The 24,151-nt window shown below is 38.8% G+C and overlaps 1 protein-coding gene across 7 annotated transcripts in view; it reads right to left on the bottom strand.

Moving 5' to 3' along the window:
• ERC1 (ELKS/RAB6-interacting/CAST family member 1) overlaps positions 1-24,151 on the bottom strand; it is a 304,598-nt gene that overhangs the window by 38,768 nt on the left and 241,679 nt on the right. For all 7 annotated transcript variants that reach the window (XM_064458288.1, XM_064458330.1, XM_064458316.1 and 4 more), the window contains one exon: positions 20,248-20,392. In XM_064458288.1, the coding sequence (XP_064314358.1) occupies positions 20,248-20,392 (145 nt within the window). The remainder of the gene's footprint in view (positions 1-20,247; positions 20,393-24,151) is intronic.

The following is a 24,151-nucleotide window of genomic DNA, read 5'->3' as shown; positions in this document are numbered from 1 at the left end:
ACTTTGCTGTGGGAAACCACTCCAACATCCTGCAGTCCTGAACTGCTTTGTCACGGTGCTCTTATACAATCTGCTCCCACCTTATGAGGTTATGGCTCAGATCGCAGAGCAAACATTTCTACATCACTGTAAAAAGTATGAACAACAAAGTGGTTTAACCGCTGTGTCCTGTGAGAAAATAAATGAGCAGTGCAGACAAGTTGCTTGTGCCAGGAGTGCTTTTGTCTAAAGCCTCCAGAGCTTGTAAGCAGAACTAGTGATGATAAGAACCGGATGTCAGATCCAAATTTTGCTTAAAAATACCATGTGCCATTACAGGTACCTCCTTCATGGATGTGCAGGTAAAATGCTAGAATGAAAAAAACAGGCAAAACTCTGCAACTCAGTAGGTTTCTTGCTTTTCTTCCAGAACGTTTCTTGTTTTTTCCTTTTGACAGAACAGATTTCATAACCTTATTCCTTGTCCTCCAATCACACACACCCCAAAAACCCCACACCTTGTCAAAGCCCTTACCAACGCTCTTTAGTCTCCCAATAATCACCAGGCAAACGAACAGTCCCAAGCCCTTTAGACTAGTATCAATCCTCAAATTTACTGAAGAGCCATTGCACACTGTCAAGCTCCTAACTGAAAGCCAGGAATGACTGTGGAGAACTTACCACAAGAGGTCTGCAGACCAGAGTCTGTGAACTGCAGGTCAAAAGCATAACATTTTAAAGGGTACTAGATCTAAAAGACCCCCAACTTCCTCTGGTTGTATATTAGACTATACTCTAGTACTATCAGATCTTGCCCACCCTCCCTTCCCCCTGCCTCGCCCCGAACTTCGGCAATTGTCCTTCTGCCTCTCTGATACATTTATTCTTAATGCCTTTCTTGCTTCTCATCATTATTTAACCCTCGCTTCTACCCTATCCCTTGGTACAGCAGGCAGTTATATTAAAATAAAAAAGCACCAGCAGAAAATATGAGATAAACTTGTTTTAATCATAAATGTGAACGGTCAGCATCAGCACTTCTTTTAAACATACTCTCTTTTCTTTTGTTGTTTTGTGGTGCTGCAGGGATTTCACTATATTTTCACCATGCCTTTTCTGGTTATCGTACAGTTTACTTCTGCCTGTATTCTATACTCACTAAATATTTGGCTAAACAAGGAAATTACCATGGAGTAGACTATTTCTAACACAGCCAACACCTGAAAACTTTCATTCCAAACAGCACTTGTATAATATTTTAGCTGCCAAAACTGTAGCCATGGTGAATTTTGTTTGAGAATCACTGAGGTCCTCCTTCATGCATGTACTGCTTCAAAGCATACTCTCACCTGGAGGTTCCTAAGAGTAAGTTATTTTATGTTCACAGCAGACTACGCTGGTAGCTTGTTTGTGCAACCCACCTGAAAGACCAAGCTAATAGATTTTATCATAGTTAAATTATTACGTGAGAAAAAATAGAACTGATGCTGATCCACAAAGTGTAGGGGAAAGTCAGAGACATATTCCGGAACATAGCTGGTAAAAGCTAGAGGAGTCCTGCCCAGGTCTGACAAGCTCTTTATAGTGGAATTCCACATATAAATTTGAAACCCACAGATTTAACTACAGACATTGTTTATAATATATTTTAGAGAATGTTTTTATTTGAAAGCTTGCACTAATTTGTGCATTATAATAAGAATACATACTTTCTTAAGTATTTTTGCAGGATAGCTAGTCTTCTCGTAACCATTACCCTGGCAAGTTTTTTAAACCAAATTTCATTTGTAAGAATAGCACATTTCTGTATCTCTAGACATGACCTCTAATCAACGGCAGATACTAGCTCATAAGCTGTGTGTTCATTATATTAATCTAGTCTGCTTCATACTCACACTGCAGTAACTTACTGAAAGAGTTCACATCAAGTCTGTTTCTCCACCATGCAAAACGCAGCGGAAACCATGACATCAGTGACTACTTTCTCATTTTTTGTAAAATATTTGAGTAGGATAATTTCTGGCTTTGCTAACCAGTCTAAACATGCTTTATTAATCCTTTAATGTAGAGTTTAAAAAGCCCCACATTAAGTAAACATTAATGTAATGACTGTACTCATGACAAATGGATATGTGGTAGAGTCAGTGTGTCAGTGAGTTAAAGGAGTCATCCCATTTCAATCTGAGTTGAATGTTTCACTGGAAGCACACACATGCAAATGGAACAGTTTAGAAACCTTTTCACCACTAATAAAATAGAAATATAATGGAGAAACTTAGCAGATTTTTTTTTCAAGTCATGAGCTAAATTCAGTATCTTTGAAAATTATGTTCCTGTAAAGACTTTCAGATAGTCCTTTTCTATTTGCTGAAAACATGCAGTGAGCCATACTCTCTGTAAATACCCAACCAGCTCCCTGCTGGAATTTAGCTGTCAGAAACATGGAGAGAATAATCCCTCCTCGCCTGTGATTAGGCTGTGATGCCCTGCGTAACTACCTTGAGTGTATCTATACCTACGTTGAATATACACCTACCTTGAGTGTATGTCTACCTTGAGCATGGGGTCTCTGAAAGATTGTTTCAAGTATTTTACTCTACGCCCCCTTCCCATTCATGATATTTAATGATTCCGGAGGCATTTTTCAAAATTGTAAAGAGATGGTACATGCTGAGTTGTTATTTTTGTTTGTAGGTTTAAAAGACACATCATTAGTTAGGTTTGGCTTTCCTTTTGGCTATGTTTACGATTAGCAACTGAGATTCCTCTATTAGCAGCAAACAAACACAATGTTCCGCTGCCTACATATAAAATCCATTCCCATTACTACAGTTCTGTACATCCTGGAGCCTGTGTTTTTGTGAACCCAACAAAGAACACATGCAGCATGCAGCTGCTGGGGTTTGTCAAAGCCTGCAGGATGTAACACAGATTCTACCTGAGATACCAGCTTCTGCATCAACTGTTGGCAATGTTACAACAATGTTACATTATAAAGCGAAAGACTTTATCAGCCCATTTAATTTCTGTGTTTAATGATTTCATTTTTCTGTTCATCTCCCCACAAATGATCACATGTGGGGAGATGAACAGAAAAATGAAATCTTCATTCTGGAGAATTCATATTCAAAAACCTTTGAACTAAACTAAAGGAGGCAGATGATTTAGATATGGAATTTCCTGAGGCTTGACATATGTAGATATATGTGGACGGATTTAAAAAACCTAACTTTGAACTGAAATTTTCCCTGTACAGGAATGTGTCTCTTGGAGCTTTATTAGCTCCCGAGGACATGAACAAATAACTAACTATGGGATTGCCTGATGACAAAGTTTATTGAAATCTATTGCTCTGAATCCTGTATAGAGAAAACTAGCAACACAAAAGACAACCCAGATCAGATCTTGTCTTTGGGATTCCTTATTGTGTTATACCACATGAATATTATAGTATGCATTCCTTTAGCTCTCTTGTACTCTCTTTAGAGATACGTCAAACTGTGTTTAAGACTGACTGATCAGTGGTAATAGAACTGCCTTTCTCTTATTTCTTTCACAAGAGCTAGAACTTGCCCAGTCCCAGATTTAAAAGTGGAAAAAAAAACCCAACTAAAAAATCCTTCCTTCTCTCATGGCTAACTACTCAGAAGCAAACCAAGTATGTTAGTTCTTTGGCATCTTTCCCACCGCATGTAAGGGTCTTCAGCAGAAAGCTCGGTAAGGTGTGTCTTCTTGTATCTCAAAGATGTCTGAACAAGGGCTGGACTCTGAAAACATTTACCATCATATTGTAAACCTAATTTATACTGACTGGGTGGCCTATGCATTAAAAAAACCTTTCAGGCAGGATCAAAAGGCCAAATGGTATCCTGTGACAACAGCCTCAAAGAATCCTGCATACCTCACACTACACAAAACCAAAAAAATTATTTACCGAAACCGATCTGAAGACATCAACAGCAAGCGAAATGAGCTGCTGTTTTAATTCTTAAGAAGAAATAAGAAAACTGGTTATATTCACCTTCCAGCAGTAAGCATATAAAACCTCTATGATCCAGTTTTAAAGTAAGCAGTTAAGTAGTTTTTGTGTTATGAGCCTGCCCTATGGTGCAGTTTGTTAGGGCAAGTCTGATCTCAGTTCCATGCCACGGCAGAGAAGAAGGGTCTTACTGCAGAATTTCCTGCCAGAGAATATAAGCTCAGTATCCTTTGCTGCCACATGCCCTGAAAGCAGAAAAGACTAATTTATTTAAATTAGCTTAACAGCAACTCTTTTTTGCTAAATCACGCTGCTACATCCACTCTCCATCTATTGTGCCGTCTTCATTGCTTCTTTCATCAGTTAAGAACTGATTTCTTTTGCAGACAGCATGGCTACCCTTGAAGAGCATAGGAGTCCACTTTATTACCCATTTTATGCTGGCTAATGAAATCTGCGTGCTTTGGATTTGTATTCTACATCTTCTAAGCATGGCCTTCAACCCTATAATAATCTCTTTCTCTAGCCTGCCTCCCCCATGGTGTCTCCAGGCAAGAGTCAGCTGGGACCAGTGTGAAAGTATGTATGTTCTGAATGGCCAGCCATATGTGTATGCTACAGCCAAACAAAATATATCATGGCTCAGTTCTTCTTGCCTTTCCCTGTGTGGGAGCACTACTACGGGCTTTTTTCACCTCTACCCAGCTGTGGATGTTAATTAAGTTCCTGTAAGTTACACAATCTTTGAGATTTCTTTCCCTCTGCCAAATTTGGTTGAAAATGGTCAATAAATTGAAAAGTTACTTGGTGAGAACTACAGCTCAGCTAAGGAGATGGACAGTACTGTCATTTAAACTCTTCTTTGGAGGACTTTAGGATAAAAGCTGGTCCAAACTACCATGTTCTGCTCAAGTTGTAAGAGTTTGGATGTAGTCTTTCAATATCACCTTGCATTAAATGTTGCATAGAAGTGGAGTTTTCTACTGCGCTCCATGTTTGTCTTTTAAGATTCTGGGAGGCTGAACTGCTACAAATTCTCAAGTGAACAGCAGCAAGCCTCTCATGTTTAGTTGATGTGTCTGCTGCACGTTTAACATACACAGTTTATTCGGTCTCTTTAACCTACTTTGATACCTACCACCAAGGACAACTCAATTGAACAAAAAAGTGAAATGCTACTTCTAGAACAACATGAAAGGAAATACCAGCCTTTGCCATGGTCCTCATTACTCAAACTGTTGAATACTCCTCATTGTGTTTCTCCCCTTGCTCATTTTTCCCCTCTCACACTGTGTTTGTGTGTCCAAGCTAAAAATTTCATCTTATATTTTATCAAATGAGAGAGAAACAAAGACAAAAAAGCAGCAGGAAAAACAAACCAAAATGTACTTTGGAGCATAAACACTCCCTAAAAGCTTTGATAGGTTGGTGATACATGTGTTTTACAAAGCAAAATGTAAAAGATATCTCAGGTTATGCTAAGGTTGGAAATGCATTCCAACATTATAATGATCCTCTGATTACTTTAAACTTGTGCAATTTAAGTACCACATTAAACGCCAGAGATAAGTTTAGTCTTACAAAATCTATAAATATCTGAAGGCAAAACTCCTAAATTACCTACATTGTATCCCATAGAACAGGCAAGTATTTCTATCCAAAATAGAACAAGCTTTGTTTGACACAGTTGACTGTACTCCTTCTGTTTTGTTATGACTATTTACTTGAAATTTCTCCTTCCCTTTTCACTTCAGCTTCACTCCACACCCTGCTCATCTTACTCTCGTCTACCTTACTCTGTCCCACTTTCCTTTGTTTTTCTAGTTGGTTCTCCTTTCCAAAATAAATGGACTTGCAAATGCTCAACTTCACAAAGCTGCCTGTCTAACACGACTGCCTTAGTCACTCTGCTTTTGTCTCTTAGTCCTTCTCCTGGTTTGAAATCAGAAAGTTTTTCAGTCCAGTGAAATGGATTGGCAAAATCTCATCTAGGAATTTATACACAAAATGAATCCTACTGTAAAATCTTAAAACCTAGTCATGATACCCTGCTTCGACAAAATAATTTGTAGGCCACCTGCTCATGTATATCTACATGCCCCTTTCCTAGTTAATGTAATTTGGAAGTATTCAAATCTTTGTCTACTGTGACCATGTTTTTACAATAAATATAGTAAAAGCATTCCTTTATTCAGGTATTTTTATTTTTGGAAGGTATAAACCAGTGTTTTTACCACAGCTCTTTTAGCCTTACATATTTTTATTGTTATATGATTCACCACTTCAATTGAATTTGCCTGCAGCTTCAAAGAGTTGTGAATAGCAGCCCCCCTCTATACATGCTGTTCTTGGCAAAAGAATTAGTTATGTACAGATACAAATTCCTAGATGCTAAAGCGATGTGAGCTGCTCAGTATCATCTCAACACAGACTGTCTGTAACTGCCCAGAACCCGGCTCTGGGTGTATACACGAATGTGTCTGTGTCTACATGATATAAACAGTGTTGATAGTAACTTTAAAAAAAAAACCACACTACGAAATCTCAAGACTATTTATGCTTGTTCTGAAATTAATTTTAAAAGCTGTTGTGTATAAAAGAAAAAGAAAACCAATATTATTCTTTTTCTGCCTTACTTTCATCTTTGAATCTAGGCAAAATCCTCCATGGTAACTTCTGGAGGGAAGAGTTGAAAGGGCATTTCCTTTGACAACCAACAGAGCTTTGCTACCCCAAACTAAATTAAAGCTAAGAATTTTCTCTGTATGGCCAATTATTAGGGTTGACATCCATGTAGAAGAGCCCTGCCTCCTAAAATCCATAGAAACACAGAGACATTACATTCCTGTCTGTCCACACCATCTGTGCGTGTGGTCTGCAGACACAGGATTCCTGTCCATCCACGCTGTCCCTGTGTTTGGTCCACAGAGGCAGGATTCCTGCCTGAGCACACTGCAGCACATGTGCAGTACAGAGCTGGACAGATGATTCCTGTCCATTTGACCCGCTCTTGCATGCAGTATGCAAGCAAGGAAGATCACAATAAACCAACACTTTTTTTCGTCTTTTTCTTCCTGCAGAGGTTGATTTTTCCTATTAAGTCTGCATCAAAGCTTAGGTAACAGTACTAGCTGAAAAGACTGAAGAAACGTTCAAGTTTTCTACTGTATTTGTGCCAAAATTATCCTTTCCAAGGAAATAAGTTCTTTTTCTTTCGACAACATTCATAGCACACAATGTGTAGAGATGTGCCAGTTTGGTCAGATGAATTTCTCTAAGGTACCTGCATTTCAGACAGTATTCCCGTCATTGTTTGCTCTACTCCTAATCTGTTGTCTTTCTGTGATTTACATTATATTATGCCATTACCTATGAGTAGAGGCCCACCCAATGGGCACCATAGAGCACACTGTAAAGCTTAAAAAAAAATATCTTAGAAAATTCCATCTCTGCTATAGAACCACCAAAAGAAAAAGGTTTGTGGAACAAGATGTGAAAACAGCCAGTCATACCTCCTGTGTTTTTCCCTTAACAATCCTTTTACTACAAAGTCATTAAACTTAGATAGCTGATGCCATATCTTAAAGAGCCCTGACACAGCAGGGGAAGAAGTAGAGAAGAATGAATAGAAGGACAGGGGCAACCACAACTGATTTATTTGCAACTAGAAGACCTAGGAGGAAACATGGAAGCCTTCATATTTTTTAAGCCCTCTTTATATCATGGAACAGATTTCTGGCTGACAATGGAGAAGGCCTAGCTAGTTTTGGAAATCAGGAAAGGGGGGAAAGATGAGGAAGAGACACTAAGAAATCTTTTCATCATCTGAGAGTGACGAAAAGGATAGTGATAGGACATTAAGGCATTAGTCTTAGTCTGCACTTTCCAATCTGTGGATCCTTCCCACTAGATCTGTGAATCCTTCTTCCTCCAGTCCAGAGAAACATACTGATATCTTGCCTGTCTCTCTATGAGATCTGGAAGAGACTTGAAATTCACACAAAATGAAGATCTGTATGTATAAACATATTTCCCAGTAAAAAAAAAAAGTAGAAAAAACCCTAGAATTAGAAGGTACAGTACTTATTACTTCCACAGAGCAAATAAACCCATGCAGTCTTCCAAGTTTTAAACAACTTATGTATGTGTGTGTTCTTAAGGATCACTATATTGCTTTTACTATTTTTTCAGCACCATTAATGTCAGCAGTTGGCAGAAGTTTGGGCTGCTAGCTGTAATGAAGGAGGCGAAGCCAAGGTTATATCTACTAGTGTTTTGGAGATGCACACTGGCTTGGTATCAGAAATTACAGTTAGGTTTCAGGTTAATGCGAAAAAAGTGAGAAGAGTAATTTCTTAAACTATTAAAAGGATTAAGTGTGGTACAACAGTAAAATTGAATGTTTAAAAAAGTTAAGTTCCCCCTTCCAAATAAAAATCCACTGAAAAAACAAGAGACATCTAGGTTGTTCAGATCCTAAGAAGAACTTGGCTGGAATCAGCTCTGAGAGCTCCATTTTTTTTTGTTTACTCAACTACAGGAAATATTTGTATTCACACTAAGACAGACAGGAACTGGTGGTAAACAGAAAGAAAGAGAACAAAAGACTAAGTTCTGTGACTGTAAAGTTGTGCTCAAAGAGAACAAAACCCCTAATAAAATGGCTACCCCTTAAACCAGTGCTGTATTCAGGATAAAAGACCATTACTTCCCCCAGGCATCAGTACTGTAATCAGAGTTTAATATATATTTGGAGACTAGAGCTTTATGGAGGTTGAGAGACTAATATTTACCTATACTACTGAAAACCAAAAATTGTGCAACATGTTATTGCGAAGGTAAATTTACTCATATTTGAAATCAAGGGTGCTGGACCAGCAAATCGATCTTCTAGCCACATGATAAATGTTTGATTATGCCAAGTAAAATCCAATAGCAATCTTTTGATAACTGAGCTTGAGACTTATTTTGTCTTTATGCACAATCTTGGACAAATCCATAAAAGCATTTCTTGGTTCTGAAAGGGTTCAAACCTTTGGTACCACATTTAAGGCAAAGAAGGGCAGACAGAAACCTTTCTTTTATGTTCAGTACAAGTCCACTTAAAGACAGCAGAACACAACTGCCCCAAAGATGATCTGCCAAAATCACTACCTCATATTTGACAGCATTGTCTGCAGACCCTCATTCAAGGGAGGGACTGCAAGCAGGATCTCCATCAACATCAACTTGCTCATCTTTATCTTTTGGAGTTGGTAGCTGTTACCAGAATCCTCACAGCTTCCCAAGCAGCCAGCAGAAAAACCTCCATCCCCTCCCCACACACATTCACAAATGTCAAATGGCAAAAACATTACCTCTAGGGAAAAACTACACACTTTTTCTTCAGTCATGAATATTTTTTCATCTTAGAAAAGGGGTGCAGAAAACAGCATGTGCTTATTAAGGAGTAAAACACATAATTTATTCAGCACCAAAACATGAACAGTAATTTTTTTAAGACTTGGATTCTTCAGAACATAACACCAGGAATTTAACAGAACTGAGGGGAATCTGCAGCCATCAGCATCTGTCCATTTGCAGAGGCTAGCATAAGTAACTGATGCCTAATTTCATAAATCTATGTCTCCTTCTGATAAACCTGATATACTACCCCAACAATTTCTACAACTTGGTATGTAAATTAGTGAAGGGTTAGTATCAAGAAACTAGTCCTAATCAACAGCATTTATATTAGATTTCCAACTGCAACATGAAACTTCTATTTTCCCCTGCATTACCTATTCATTAGCCTGAATATTGTGCACTGGACTAGGCTCAATCAGATTGTTTCAAAAAGGGAAATTATTTTCAAAATTCTAAGGAGCTTAATACAGTGGATGAGAAAAAAGAATCGGTAGACTGAGAGGTATTTCAGTGCATAAGCTCAAAAATACCTGAGACCACTGTTCATCAACAGCTCGCTATTTACTAAAGCTGAAGTTCATTCTGTACAGTTAAGACTTAATTTTTCCATTATCAATTTTTAAGATGGTGGGGATTAAAATTCTCCATTGCAGACTATGTATTTTTCTCTTCTCAGGCAAAAAAGCACTGATTTATTATGTTACTCCAAAAATAAGGCAATAAAATCCCAAACATGCAATATATTCTATCTTATAGATCATTAATTTTCATTACATATTACGAGATGCACAATTCTTTCCATCATTCCTCCTTCAAGTGAAGAACACATCATTGACATATTAAGTCATACGACTGTTAATGTGTAATCCACTTGAAACCTTCTACATATTTAGTTTATGAAACCAATCAGTCACCTCATATCTCTGATTTCACCTTCTCCTTACATGTTTTTAGAACACACCTTGCATCATCTATCACCTCATCAGCTACAGATCTTACACAAATTAAAATCAGTACTAAAGCTGGTAAAATGCTTTTCAGCTTTCTGCCACTACCTTTCTACTGACTATCAATACGTGAATTGCTTTTTATAGAAGATAGTTGTTAAACTCACAGGTTCATTAGGCTTTTCATCCAAAGAGAAGTAACCACAAATAGAGTCTTACTTTATAGCCTCAGTGTGAAACTTTTCAGTGTGTTGTGTGTTCCTTGGGGAATAGTGCCAATAAATGTAAGAATAGATAAGCATAATGTACCAAGTTAGCATGTTTTAAATGGAGATGAGGTAAAGGGACACATGTGTCTTCTAGACAATTGCCAATGCCAGGTAAAACAGCCCAAATGAACAGGAATAATTTAGTATAGAAAAAGCTGCATCCAAGCAATGAAATATCAGTAAAGATGGTTACACACTCATCTTGGAAAATCACAGTAATTTTACTGATTTCAAGCAAGTAATTAAAAATCTTCCTATATCTGAAATTTCAGTATGAAATTCCTGTTTCTTCACAAAAAATACTTTCACAGGTTTATCTCATGAAGATTATTTACATATTTAAGTGGAAGCCTCTTTGTCACCAAAACTTCAGAGTTCCCTAAACAATGCGTCTAAATGACAAGATTTAAATGTAATCATAAACCTACTGTATTTTCTGGTCAGCCTTCAAACATCGTCAATTCAAATACCAAGAGAGTGATGCCAAACCAACCCAGCCACAAGAACCGATTGTCGGAGAGCTCAAATTTTTTACCCCTGAGGCACATCCTGCCGCTGGACAACAAACAGGGAGTAGTCGTGTACGGGTCCTTCCCAACTACCCCACATATCGTAGAAGTTAAGCAAAAGAAGATGCACCCATAATTTTATTTCTTGAATGAACAACTATTTCGCAATCTTGAGTTAGTCTAAACCGCTCTTTCTGAGCTTTTGCAGCTATCTCATTAACTCATCAGCTAACACAGACTGTCAGGGAGGGTAACTATTCTCAACAGAAAATTTGGAGCACAGGAGTCTCATAGGAATAAACACATAAATGCTCTGTTGGATGTCTGCATTAAAAAGACCTGTTCTAATATATTCTCTTTATTTAATTGAAAACCAGTGGCTATCAGATAGGTGGTTTGTGCCACAATAACTACACAAAACCACCATACGGTACAACTGCGACATGAAATGACAGTGATTATTGGTGAGCCAGTGAGGCTTAACAATTTTAACTGATATCAAACACCAGCTGACTGGTTGTCACTTACAGAAATGGAATACAGGGTCTCTCAACTGCTAACTTAGACCTGTCCAGCAATCCTGATTTTCTAGTCAGGGACACTGTTGCTTAAATAACTTAGTATAGGCATTCATAATCCTTGAATGACAGATACTGTAAATGTGTCTGTAGATGCTGTCAGCAACTATCCAATTAATTTACATTTATTTGTGCAAAGTTTTGGTGAATTAAAAAGCTGTAAAATCATAACATGAAACTCAATATAATCAATACATGGAGAAATATTTCTAAGAGAATGAAACAGGTTTTTGAAAACTGATATCAAACGTGGGAAATATTAGTCCACAGTATTTTTTTAAATGTTAGGAATGTCTAGAAAGAAAGGGTAGCAAGTACTGTATTGTCACCTGAGTTTTAAAGTACTCTTATAAATCTTTGAGCTCAATCACTCAGTGAGGCAAAGAACCTTCCCCTTTGAGCAAACCTAGGTGGTCACCATTGCCATGCCCTAAAAACTACCGGCTGAGACATGAGTGAAGGCACAAACAGAAAGCAGACGTGGCTGTTTACTGCAGGGCCAACAGGCAGTTCCCTCCTCCAGCACCGTGAGGCCAGTGACAGCAAGGAGCACACTTGAACATACATTATTCTTTAGTAATACAAGAGGCAGAGGATAAAGGTAAAAGGAGGAGGGAGAGGGGAACGAGAATATAAGTAATACCACGGGAAGATGAAATGCTACCCAGAAAAGACTGCTGACGCTACACTGAGTGCTGTTGCTGTGGTAACCGATGATTAAAAATGATGGGAAAAAAGTCTGGAGAACATGGCAAAGAGAAGGTGCTTTCTTTTAATCTGCAAGGGCTTCTTGCACTGTGCTTCAGGAAGCAGTGTTCAAGGGCAAGACAAAGCCTTACTTTCTGTGCCTGCTCGGCTGCTGTTAGGGTGCTGGGGTCTGCTCCTGGCAGAGATCCCCCCTTGACAGAAACAATTACTGAGGAGCAAAGCAAGCAGTGCTATGATTGATAATTTGGGTGGATTATAGGCCTTCGACAAAAGCCATGATGCTTAAATTTGACAGCCGGCAATGCTTGATGAAAGCCAATTAGTGGTTATATATTCACTTCTGCCAGAAGTTTCTTCTGTTTCTAGCCCAATAGCTTCCCGAATAGGAAGCGTACAGAGTGCTTCCCCCACTTCTGCCTGCTCACATGTATGCCAGCTACATTGTCAGTACAGCTAAGAATATACTATAAAAACTATATATTTTGGCATCCTTGTATATTAAAGCCAGTAGATGCAAATTCTGTAAAGCTGCATTTGGCCCTACAGATAAGAGTTGGTAAAAGAACGTGAAAATACGACTTTACACCAACTCTATGTACTATGCAGTGTGTAAAAGAGGCTGTGACTGCACTAATAGGTACCAAGTTCACTACAAGTGACAGTAGTTCTCAAAATGCTTCACTGTTCCTTGAAAATTTCCTGGCAAAGTACATTAATCTGTCTGTTGCTGTTTCGAATAGGTTAACCCGGCATTCAGAGAATACCAGAATTCACAGAGTACCTTCTGTTCTGTGCAATACATGCAGGGCCCTCTGACATACAAGTCCCCTTCAAACTTGTCTGTCTGTTCTTAACTTTTTTATCACGTAGGTTTTCTCTCCCCACTTTTGCATCTATTTCCACTCTTGCTAGTGCAAGTATGTGGGTACTGTGGTGAAGAGATCAATAAAGAAAGATGGATCCAAGTGCCCTGAATCTCATCACTTGTTTGAAACATTAAATTTTAGTTTGTTTTCTCAGCTATAAAGAAGCCAATGCCACCACACTCAGACAACTTAAATCCATCTTCCTAGACTTCCTAAATCCCCTTCTGATGATGGTTTGAGAGGTACCGCCACTCATTAAACTTCCATTGCACCGGCACCATTGCACCACCGGGACCTCTCAGATGCTCTTGGAGAAAAACGGTAGTTCTGTCACAGAAACAACACTACATTTGGCAATTACCTGCAGTGATAGTATCCATGTCACCTGAAGAATAAATTTGTTTGCTAATAAGGTAATCGCTCTCATCAGACACGGTTTCAAATCAGGGCAGCTGAGGCAATGCAAAGACTAACTGCATGTCTCGCAGGATCTGTATTATTTCATCAGGCAGGGTGGTAATAAAAACTGCCAGAAGCGTGGTCATGCTGCTACAGCTCCATGGCGGTAAGAGGAAAATGCCTGCCTGTCAGTCTCCTTTGACCTGTTTTACATTCTCTTGTTACAAAGAGAAATGACTCCAACCAGTGGAACTTCACTTCGGAAAAGTTCGCAGCAGCGGAGTGTCAGGTGTCAGTGTGCAGGGTTTCCAGAGAAACAAGTAACAGTGGAAAACTAGCATTTTTCTGAGGGAGAAGCTATCCTGGAATCTAAAATTCTTTCCTTTTCCTCATGATCCCATGAACCACATTTACATGAGAAACAAATCTGTGCAGTACCTTGGCCTCACAAAGAAAGTCAGCCAAAATCTTTGCAGGGAAGAAGTACAAAGTAACACAGAGAAAACAGCTTTGGGACTTGCATGGGTAGATGAAATATATATTAAATATTGCATAAATGCTAACTATTAGTACTACTAGTCATCACCAAGTAATTCCTCTCAATTTATGGGAATGGTAAATAACAGCCCCTCAATTCGTGCTGGCCCACAGAGGAAGGAAAGCTCATGATGAGGAGATAGAAGTAGAAGGGAACAAAAGGTATCAAAGATTCCTCTGAATGGCAGGCAAGCTGACTACATAACCCCTACTTTCAATAACATGGTTTCTTATCTCCCTTCACTAGAACAGATGGGAGCTCTTTTCACTAAGTTAAGAGAACAGCAACAGTGTATGTAACAAGGATAGGTAAGGCAAGGGAAGTACTAAGGGAGAAAAAGTGGACTTTAGAGATGTACATTAGAAGGAAAAGGAAACTTAAGACAAAGGTTGATTTTCTAATTAATCAAAACCGAAAGCCATCAAAAAAGAAACCCAAGGAGCTCAAAGTGCTTATGGCTTTTCTGTGTCAGTCTTCACTAAATACTGTACTCAGGTGACTAACAAAATTCATTTCAGTACTCAGAGAATATCATTTTAGGTCAGAAAAGGAAAAAACCAAATGATACTAAAAAAAAAATCAGATACCTTCAAATTTTTCTAGTTCTGACTATACTATATTAGGAAAGAGTTTATCTACTATAACGAAAGCTATTAATGGTTACTTTTGAGAACCTGTGGGAACTGCTGAGGTTTTGGAAGACTCCATTAAGGTTTCTGACACTGTCTCACATGACATGCTTATGAACAAGTTCAGCTAAGGAAAGGCCCCCTTTTGAGCTTTGTCTAGTTTTGGATACCACACTTGGAGAAAGAAAAAAGACATCAAATAAAATCTAAGAAAGAACAACTGGAATGATCAGATATCTAGAAAACAAGACACATGAAAACTGGAAGAAATGAGACTGCCTGGTTTAGAGAATAACACAGAGGAGATATCTCTGTGTAAACCAAAAGGGCTGCTAAAAAATGCAAAGAAATAGTCGTTTTTTCTATGCCCATAACAGATAGAAAAAGTAGTAATGGATTGCAGTAAATGAAGGGACATTACAGATGCACGATGACATTATAATGATAAAGACAGATGAGCCATAGAAAAGACTTCCCAAGACTGAAGGTCTCCATCACTAATAGTATTTAAGAACAGATTACAGGTATAACTGAATAAATTAAGCAGGTTACGCAGAGCTGGCTGTCCCGAGCCCAGTACTATTCAGTATTTTTCATTAATGATCTGTGATCTTCTGTGAGAGCAGAAAATATATGTTTATGAAATATGTGGAGAAAGCTTAGCTGGGTGATTCTGTGGGCATGTGAAAGTGTAGGATCGAAACTCAACATGTTCTTAAAAAACCGAGGAACTGATCTGAAAATGATTTTTATTTAGAAAAAGGCAGCTTAATAAAAATGTACCCAGTATTAACCTAATCTGGAGTCGTACCACTTAAAATGAAAATTTTGAGATCCCATCATCAATAACACTGAATCAAGCTAGTTCCTGGTAACTTCTGCTACAGTATATTATAAAAGAATTGGGAATAATTATGAAACATTACATAATAATACAAGTGAATACAGTGATTTACAAACAATTCAACTGAATAATATTCCAATCTCTCAGAAGAGACACTGATACAGTTCAGAGCCTCCTAAAAATTTCCCCACTATCACTTAACATTTATGGCATAGTAGTGCCTAGAGACGCTGGTCAAGTCGGACCCCCACTGTGCTAGACATTGTACAAACACAGAAAATGACAGTCTTTGTTCCAAAGAGCTCCTAGCAGAAAACCCCAAGTGTTTAAGACTCAAAGCCCACAGACAGGAAAACCTCAGCCCATTCAGATATGCCTTCCCTTTACAACTCAGAGCTGCAGAGTAGCGTTTCATCCCATTACAAAAAAATATACCCTGATTGTTAAAACTTTGATTGATAAAGAAAGGAATAAATGGCAAACAGGCTACTTTCTAACAGATGAGTGGTGGATGTGCTGCCACAAAGCAGGCCAAAGCTCCTTGGGTCTCCATCAATTCCAGCATGACACACGTCGTAGGGGCTTCTGTATGGCACATAATCCGAGCACGCTGGCTGGCGCTCGCCACGCTACATCTGGATTCTGTTAGACAACTTTCAGCTCTGTTTTCTTGCAACAGCCCTGGCCCCCTCTGGTGAAGCAGCCTCCCAACCACTGCTTCTCCATGAACTGCTCACGGAGACTAAGTACTCTGGGAGGAAGTAAATTGGGACCACATTAGCAGGTGACCCTCGCCCTGCAATTGGCCTGCCTTTCCGATGATCGAGGAAATCCCTCATACAAACTGACAACCAATATGAAACAGGCAGCTCCATTTACTGGAAAGCCTGGTCAATGCCGAGTGCCTCATTAGGAAATGGTCTCTATATTGAGGCACATTCCTGCAATTCAGAGCCTAGAAACTCTAAATTAAAACAACATTGATGCCATATCCTCTTTCCGAAATGCCTCTCTTCATCCAAACTTTAATACACATACTTAAAGAAATTAAAGAACCAAAATGTCTTTGGCAGGACTCCTTCCCTCTCTTTTGCACTAATACCCTTCCCTTGCGAGTGACTAGGAACGTGACACAGTGTTGGGAAGGGACAAAGGAGACTTAATGCAAGAAATATCTGCAGAGCCCTCCAGAATCTGCACAACGTTTCCTTGATGAATCTATGTGCCTTCACCACTATTTTTAAATTAACTAACATCACCTGAAATTGTGGGGTTGAAGAAGTTGGAACTTTTTTTTTTTCCAAGAAGTAAATTGAGGCTTATCAGTAGAATGAGTTTTTGTTCTGGGAGACAGTTGTATCTTTCTACACTCTAAGAAAGGTCAATTAACAGTAAGCCAGTGTGCTAACAGTGGTAGCCATCGTAGCAACTCAATGATAACCAGCACAGGCAATGAAAAGGCATAATCTGAATCTTATCATACACACTTGGATCCATTCACACTCACTATTGCAGTGTAGCAGAAAACTGCTTTCCTAAAGCGTTATCTCTCTCAGAGGCTCTTTCCAGTTTGCAGTGAGATTCAGAAATCAGGCTTGTGGTACCTACCACAGCATGCATAACTCTTCACACAAACCACCCCCTTCTGATATTGCTCAGCATTTCTATTTGCATCCTATGTACGTGGAAATGGGAATCTTTTAGTCAGCTGTGCCTGCCAGCCAACTGAAAGAGCTGCTTTCCCACCACAAAGTCTAAGCATTTCTTAGAAATGGGACTGAAATACCAAATACTTATCAGGGAGCTGAACAGCTCTGAAACAATCTTAAAGGCAGAAGGAAAGAATTACTGAGGTTAGGATCCCAGTTCTGAATCTAAAGGGTTGAATAAACTTTTTAGGCTCCAGAATTGCATTTCAAAGCCTTCTAGGAGATCTTGATTAACTGGATTCACTTGCTATTCTTGAACAGCTGTGTTTAATACATTTGCAAGTCTGAAATCTTCTTCATTCACAATTTCTACTGTAAATTTAGAAATTAGAGCTAAACTTTTAGGAAGTTCCTGAAATACTATATAGTCCTGTGGAGCTGGCAAACACAGATGGACCTTTGTTCTGAAGATGTGGAAAAGGGTCCATGTAGAGAAAGCTTAAATTGAGGAAGCAGCATAGTTGTTTTGTTGGAAAATATGAGGCTGGTGACCTGTAAAAACTGAAGAGGACCACAAGGGCCAAGTACACAGATTATTTGCAAAACGTGGAAAAATTGGATTTGCTTTGACTATATCAGTAATGAGGATCCTGTAAAATCTCATAGCCTTCTCTTCTGACCCATCTCCTATTTGTGGAGCTGTCAAAGTTGGTATGAATTGAATTGATGCAGAAAAAGTACATACCAAAACTATTGGTACTGAAAAAAAAAAAAAAAGCGATGTCAGATCCCCTGCACCTTATAAAGGTGGTATTACTGTGATACTGTTACTATGATAAGCAACTTTGAGAAGCTTTTCTTTCAGTGCATTGAAGGCTGCACACAAAAAAGGATAAAAGATGATACCTCTTTAAGATATAGGATAGATTTTGGGAAGGATGTGTCATATCTCTATTAGGTCACATAAATATTTCTCAGGCATGGTTTAAATATAGTTTAGATTGTTTTTATATAAACATATATTCTGCCTTGGGGATTGGGGATGCACTGGAGAATACCTTGCAGCCCCACTAGCTATGATTTTATGTTTATACTTATACTACTCATAGTACAGATGTGTTGAGGATATTATTTTCTGCTTCTTTTTTTTTTAAGATGACAATCTTATACAATCTTAAGCAATGATGAGTCTTTGTAGCTCATGGAAGTTTTGGAACCAGAAACCTCAAAGGCATCTGGATATTGCAGAGAATGTTTTGTAAAAGGACTATTGCTCCAACATGAGCTCAGAATTGGTCTCACTTCATAGCAAGAACAATTTCAAATTAACCTCCTTTGCAGTTTTAGTTTATCTGGGAAATTAAGTATCCCACACCTATACAGAAAAGCACCTAGAATGAGCACTGTTGAAGGAAATGGCCAGTCTTTTTAGGAACAGCATATGACATTGTAAGACTTATCAGCACTGAAAACTAATGATATGAACTACAACATTAAAAAAACCCACCTAACTGAAACCTAAGTCATTACACATAATCATAACCTTAATACATAAATATACACAAACATTCAGTAGAAAAAAACCCACCAGAGAACACTAAAGATTGTTCCATCTACCCACAAAGGATAATCAGGAGGAAACTGGGAAGGGCAAGGGGTGTGAAAGTGGTAGAATTTAAACTTAGGACAACAAGAACTGATGAAGTTCCAATTTCTCTTGGAATGAGTGGTAATGCATATTAAGGGTGCTACACCTACGGACAATTACACAAAGAAAATGAGTACTTTACATCACTGTGACCACTTCTGAATCCTGTTCTAGTACGAGGTCATCCGGCTGACAAGTAAAAGTAATTATGACTGTTGCTTGAAAGTAAATAATACAAGACTGTAAACTACACTTCTTGCTCATTTTGAAGCTGGTATAAGCATCGAAATTACTGTTCTTAAATTAAAACTTCAATCATTTTTATTTTAAAAATACAGTGCCAGTAACCTACTTGTGTTTCCTAAGGAAGAAGCAGAGAAATCCCTTATCAGAAAGCAGGCCTGGTTTTGTCTTGCTGTCTTTGACAGCAATAGAAATCATCTGTTTGACAGATGAAATGTTGCATATAAAAGTTTATGAAAATGGAATCGGTGGCACTGAAGAAGTTGACACTGGATTGGCAGCAGCATATGTCCTATTACAGGGAATGTGGCAAGGGAATAACTCAGAAAAACCCACCAGAAGTGCTGAAGTGAAAAATCTACACAGATTTGTCAGATCCTAAATCTCTTATTGCCAGGGATGCCTTTTGCTTCCCCTGTGTTTTACTGCCAATGTATTTTTCACATTGCATTGGATACTGAAACACAATATTAAAGGTTTGAATAGAAACACACTTTTTCTGATTATTATGCCAACACAAAAAGATCTTAGAAATGGGAAAGGCCAGAAATAGGAAAGGACCAATCTCCTCACAAGCATGAGACCTCCCGAATACCACCCTAGTAGCTGGCATTCCCATATAGTGCTTCTGTCACAGATTAGAAATCATGGTAGAGACTGTGTGGTATAACACATTCATATCTGAGCTTTACAGCAAGGACAAATTCCAAACAAAATCCCAAACAAATATAGACCAGCAAAAGAAGTATCACTACATTTCCCTGAATCTGTGATTATTTGTGCCTGTAGAAGATAATAACCAATGTCCTTTTTATTCACAGTTTCCCATACATTCTACCACATTTACTACTTGGGCAGTGACACAAGGTCCCTCAGCACTGAGACTTCTTTCCCCACCATGTTTTATAGACTTCATGACCGGTAGCTAGTTTGAAACTGTTATTTATGCACTTTCTATTCCAACATACGACAGGATTATACATTAGTTCAATAAATCAAGATAATAACCTCACACCAGATTATTAACTGTGTTCCTTCCTAGCCCTCTCTACCCACCTGCTGCTTGAGCTGTTGCACAAGACGGTCTTTCTCTCGTTTCAGTGCAGCTACTTCATCTTGGGTCTTCTTCTTAGAGGATGAAAGTTCTAGCAGAGCAATATTGGCATCTTTTTCACTAATGGCAGCAAGAAGGGCTTCTTGTCTGGAAAAAAACATATAAATACATTATTACCCTGCAAACTTAGAGGAATTCTCTACAAAGAGTTGAACATACCCCATAAAGGCTATAGCAGCGTGCAACTCTGAAGAGCAGTAATAAATATGTTTGTCATGGTTATATATCCATTGGTGGAGCAGGAAGTCAAGACCCACCCGCTTCCCCCTAAATGACTATGCTGATACCAAATTATTGCTTATAGGATAAGAAAAAACATATAATAATATGTTATTATTCTGCACTCAGCTTCTCAGTTTTTAATAACTACCATTTATTATTACTTTGGCTGAACATTTTCATTCTTTATAATTTTCTAAACATTTCCAGAACAGATTTTGAGAATATGTGCACAAATACTGGACTAATCGTAAGACTTCTGTGTTAAATTATATTAGGTTATACTGCCTATTCATGCAGCTGTTTTAGAAGAATGTGGCATGTGACAAGTTTGTTGAAAACACTTGAACAATACAGTGTATTCCCAGAAGGAAATGATGACACAGATACTTTTGTGCTACATGACAGATGTTGAAATAGATGCCTTCAAGGATATTTGAGCTATTCTTTGACTTTTCATGTGAGTAACCAATATAATAAGCTTGTTGGATGGATGTCCTGAGTAGTTAAGACAAAGATAGCCCTGCCCTCATCACAAACCTTTTGTAGACTCACAGAAATGGTGTAAATGAGAACGTTCTGTAGCAAGATCTTGAGGGTCAAGCACTATAATAACTAGATATAGAAACACAACCGTGACATACTCTTTCCCAATAACAAAATACTCTATTTGTAAGAGTTCAGAAACATTTATAGATACTAGGAAGAGAGGAGACAAAGACAAAAGCCCTTATTGTAAAACAGCAGTTCTCAAATAATCTCAAAAGATTGCTCTATGTTAGGGAAAACAACTTTCTGTCGTTTGAACTTAATTCTCACCTGTAGCTGGTGTGGCCAAATCAGGATGTGCAACAGGTCATAAAATAAAACTTTGGCCTTACTGCCCAATAGGGGTGGCTTGTCCCACCTCTCATCACCTTGCAAAGAGGGAATAAAATGAGGTCCTAACCATTTGAGATGGTGTGAAAGATGGCATTGTGCAGGAGTGATGATGAAAAACAAGCTCTGAATACTACAAATTTTGTTAACTACGTTTTATCTAAAAATTTAGTTCTAAATGTGGTTAAAGTAGTAAAAATTCCAGATTCCGAAACAATCAAAATTTTTACCGGCTCTAGTTTATAAACAAAATAATTAATATTGCTAATATCAGAGAATGACTTTTTAAAAATAATGTGCTAAAACTATTCCCCAGGGCTCAGTGTTGGGGCCTGTCCTGTTCAATATCTTCATTGATGATCTGGATGAGGGGATTGAGTGCACCCTCAGTAAGTTTGCAGATGACACCAAGCTGGGTGGAAGTGTCCATCTGCTGGAGGGCAGGAAGGCCCTACAGAGGCACCTGGACAGGCTGGATCGTTGGGTTGGAGCCAACGGTATGAGATTCAACAAGGCCAAGTGCTGGGTCCTGCACTTGGGTCACAACCACCCCATGCAACGCTACAGGCTTGGGGAGGAGTGGCTGGAGAGCTGCCTGGAGGAAAAGGACCTGGGGGTGTTGGTTGACAGCCGGCTGAACATGAGCCGGCAGTGTGCTCAGGTGGCCAAGAAGGCCAACAGCATCCTGGCTTGTATCAGGAATAGTGTGGCCAGCAGGAGCAGGGCAGTGATCGTGCCCCTGTACTCGGCACTGGTGAGGCCGCACCTCGAGTACTGTGTGCAGTTTTGGGTCCCTCACTACAAGAAGGACATCGAGGTGCTGGAGTGTGTCCAGAGAAGGGCAACAAAGTTGGTGAAGGGTCTAGAGAACAAGTCTTATGAGGAGCGGTCGGGGGAATTGGGGTTGTTTAGTCTGGAGAAGAGGAGGCTGAGGGGAGACCGTATTGCTCTCTACAACTACCTGAAAGGAGGCTGTAGCGAGGCGGGGGTCGGTCTCTTCTCCCTAGTAACAAGTGACAGGACAAGAGGAAATGGCCCCAAGCTGCGCCAGGGGAAGTTTAGGTTGGACATCAGAAAAAACTTCTTCACCAAAAGGGTTGTCAAGCATTGGAACAGGCTGCCCAGGGAGGTGGTTGAGTCTCCATCCCTGGAGGTATTTAAAAGAAGGGTAGACGTGGTGCTTGAGGATATGGTTGAGTGGTGGACTTGGCAGTGATAGGTTAGCGGTTGGACTCAATGATCTTAAGGGTCTTTTCCAACCTTAACGGTTCTATGACTCTATTCTGCTAATCATGTCAATAGCAATTATTATGATAATAACATTGCTGTAATACTTAGTCTTTTATTAAAGAAGTAAGAAAAGTTATAGAAGCTTAATGTAAACTATTAAGATTGCTTTTAATTATACCAATGATACCTTTCTGTTTGTTGTCAAGATCTGCTTTAATAAAGACCCATCAAAATCTGGCGACTTAGGATAACACTGGCAAACTGTTAATGGTAGCAGTGACACTGAATCTGCTTTTTCTCATTCACTTGTTACCACTCCTTGAGTAGAATTATTTGTAGTAAAACAGCTTTCTCTTTTTTTTTCTGTATCTTCTTTCTAAACAACTTAATCTTCATTAGGAATTTGTAATTGTGGCTAAAACAAAAATACTTGCTCCAGAAAGTATTCACTGAGCTCCATGTGAACGAATACATGACTGAGAAAATTAGAGGAGATCAGGACAAAGGGACAATGAGTTTATTTAATATTGATGTTTTGAACATATGCATCTAACACCCTGGACTTTTAAACTGAAGGCTTGAAAAGGGAAAGGGCTGGTACTACTGGAGTACAGAAATTTTTACCTGTTTAAAATGCTGAAAACTTTATAAATTTTATGACCTTGGTGAACATGAAAAGATGTACTTAATATTGTATTATTTCTGAAGATGGACAGTGAAATAGCTTCACCAGGTACTTCAGTGCTTAGATCAAGGGCGTGGGGAGATGCATACCTAAGTACGTAAAATGTAGACAGAGAGCTTGCATTGGTTGCAGCTCAGTGGGACAAAGAACTTATTGTCCTGGATACTTACTTAGTAATCCCTTCTCCAATCTGTAAGAATAATTGCATATATATTTGCTGCTTCACCTTGTTCTAAAAAGTCTGAAAAATACTGTTTTGCCTCCTAAAAAAAACCCTGAATGGGACCAGGAAGCGACTACAGGTACAGTCCTGCTGACAGATCTGAGAAGATGGTAGACTTGGAGAAGCAGCTCAGGGCTACAACATTTTAACGCAGCTTGGCAATAGCCAGCACCACACTTTTGCCCACAGAGTAGTGTGAAAGGCACGCTGTCTCCATAGCAGAAACCACCAGGTTCCGAGGTTGTTTATCTTTGAGAGTTGTATGGATGAGACACCACATTTAAAAAGCTCTTGTTATTTTTTACAGGTGGAAAAAAATATATACTGCTCTCCCTTGAAAGGTGGGAAGTGTGGCTAAGACAATGGGTGAAAACTGACTAAACGATGACAAAGTTCCTGAGTGCTTTCAGAAAGCTGGGATGGAAAAACAACTTCTTACACATTACAGGTTTAGGTGAGAAGACGGTGACTGATGTATGACCTGGATTCTTTCTGATCCCAGTCAGTGATTGAGCTCTTAGAAGTATTTATGCCAGTGAAAGCTTAAGACCTCTATCACTGCACGGCAGAAGAAACTACAGCATAAAAAAACCACTGCTAAGAAGTGATC

The sequence above is a fragment of the Phalacrocorax carbo genome, chromosome 1 (assembly GCF_963921805.1).
Source record: "Phalacrocorax carbo chromosome 1, bPhaCar2.1, whole genome shotgun sequence".
Taxonomy (NCBI): Eukaryota; Metazoa; Chordata; class Aves; order Suliformes; family Phalacrocoracidae; genus Phalacrocorax; species Phalacrocorax carbo.
Note: the sequence above shows the minus strand (reverse complement) of the source record. Positions and strands in the feature narration are given on the sequence as shown.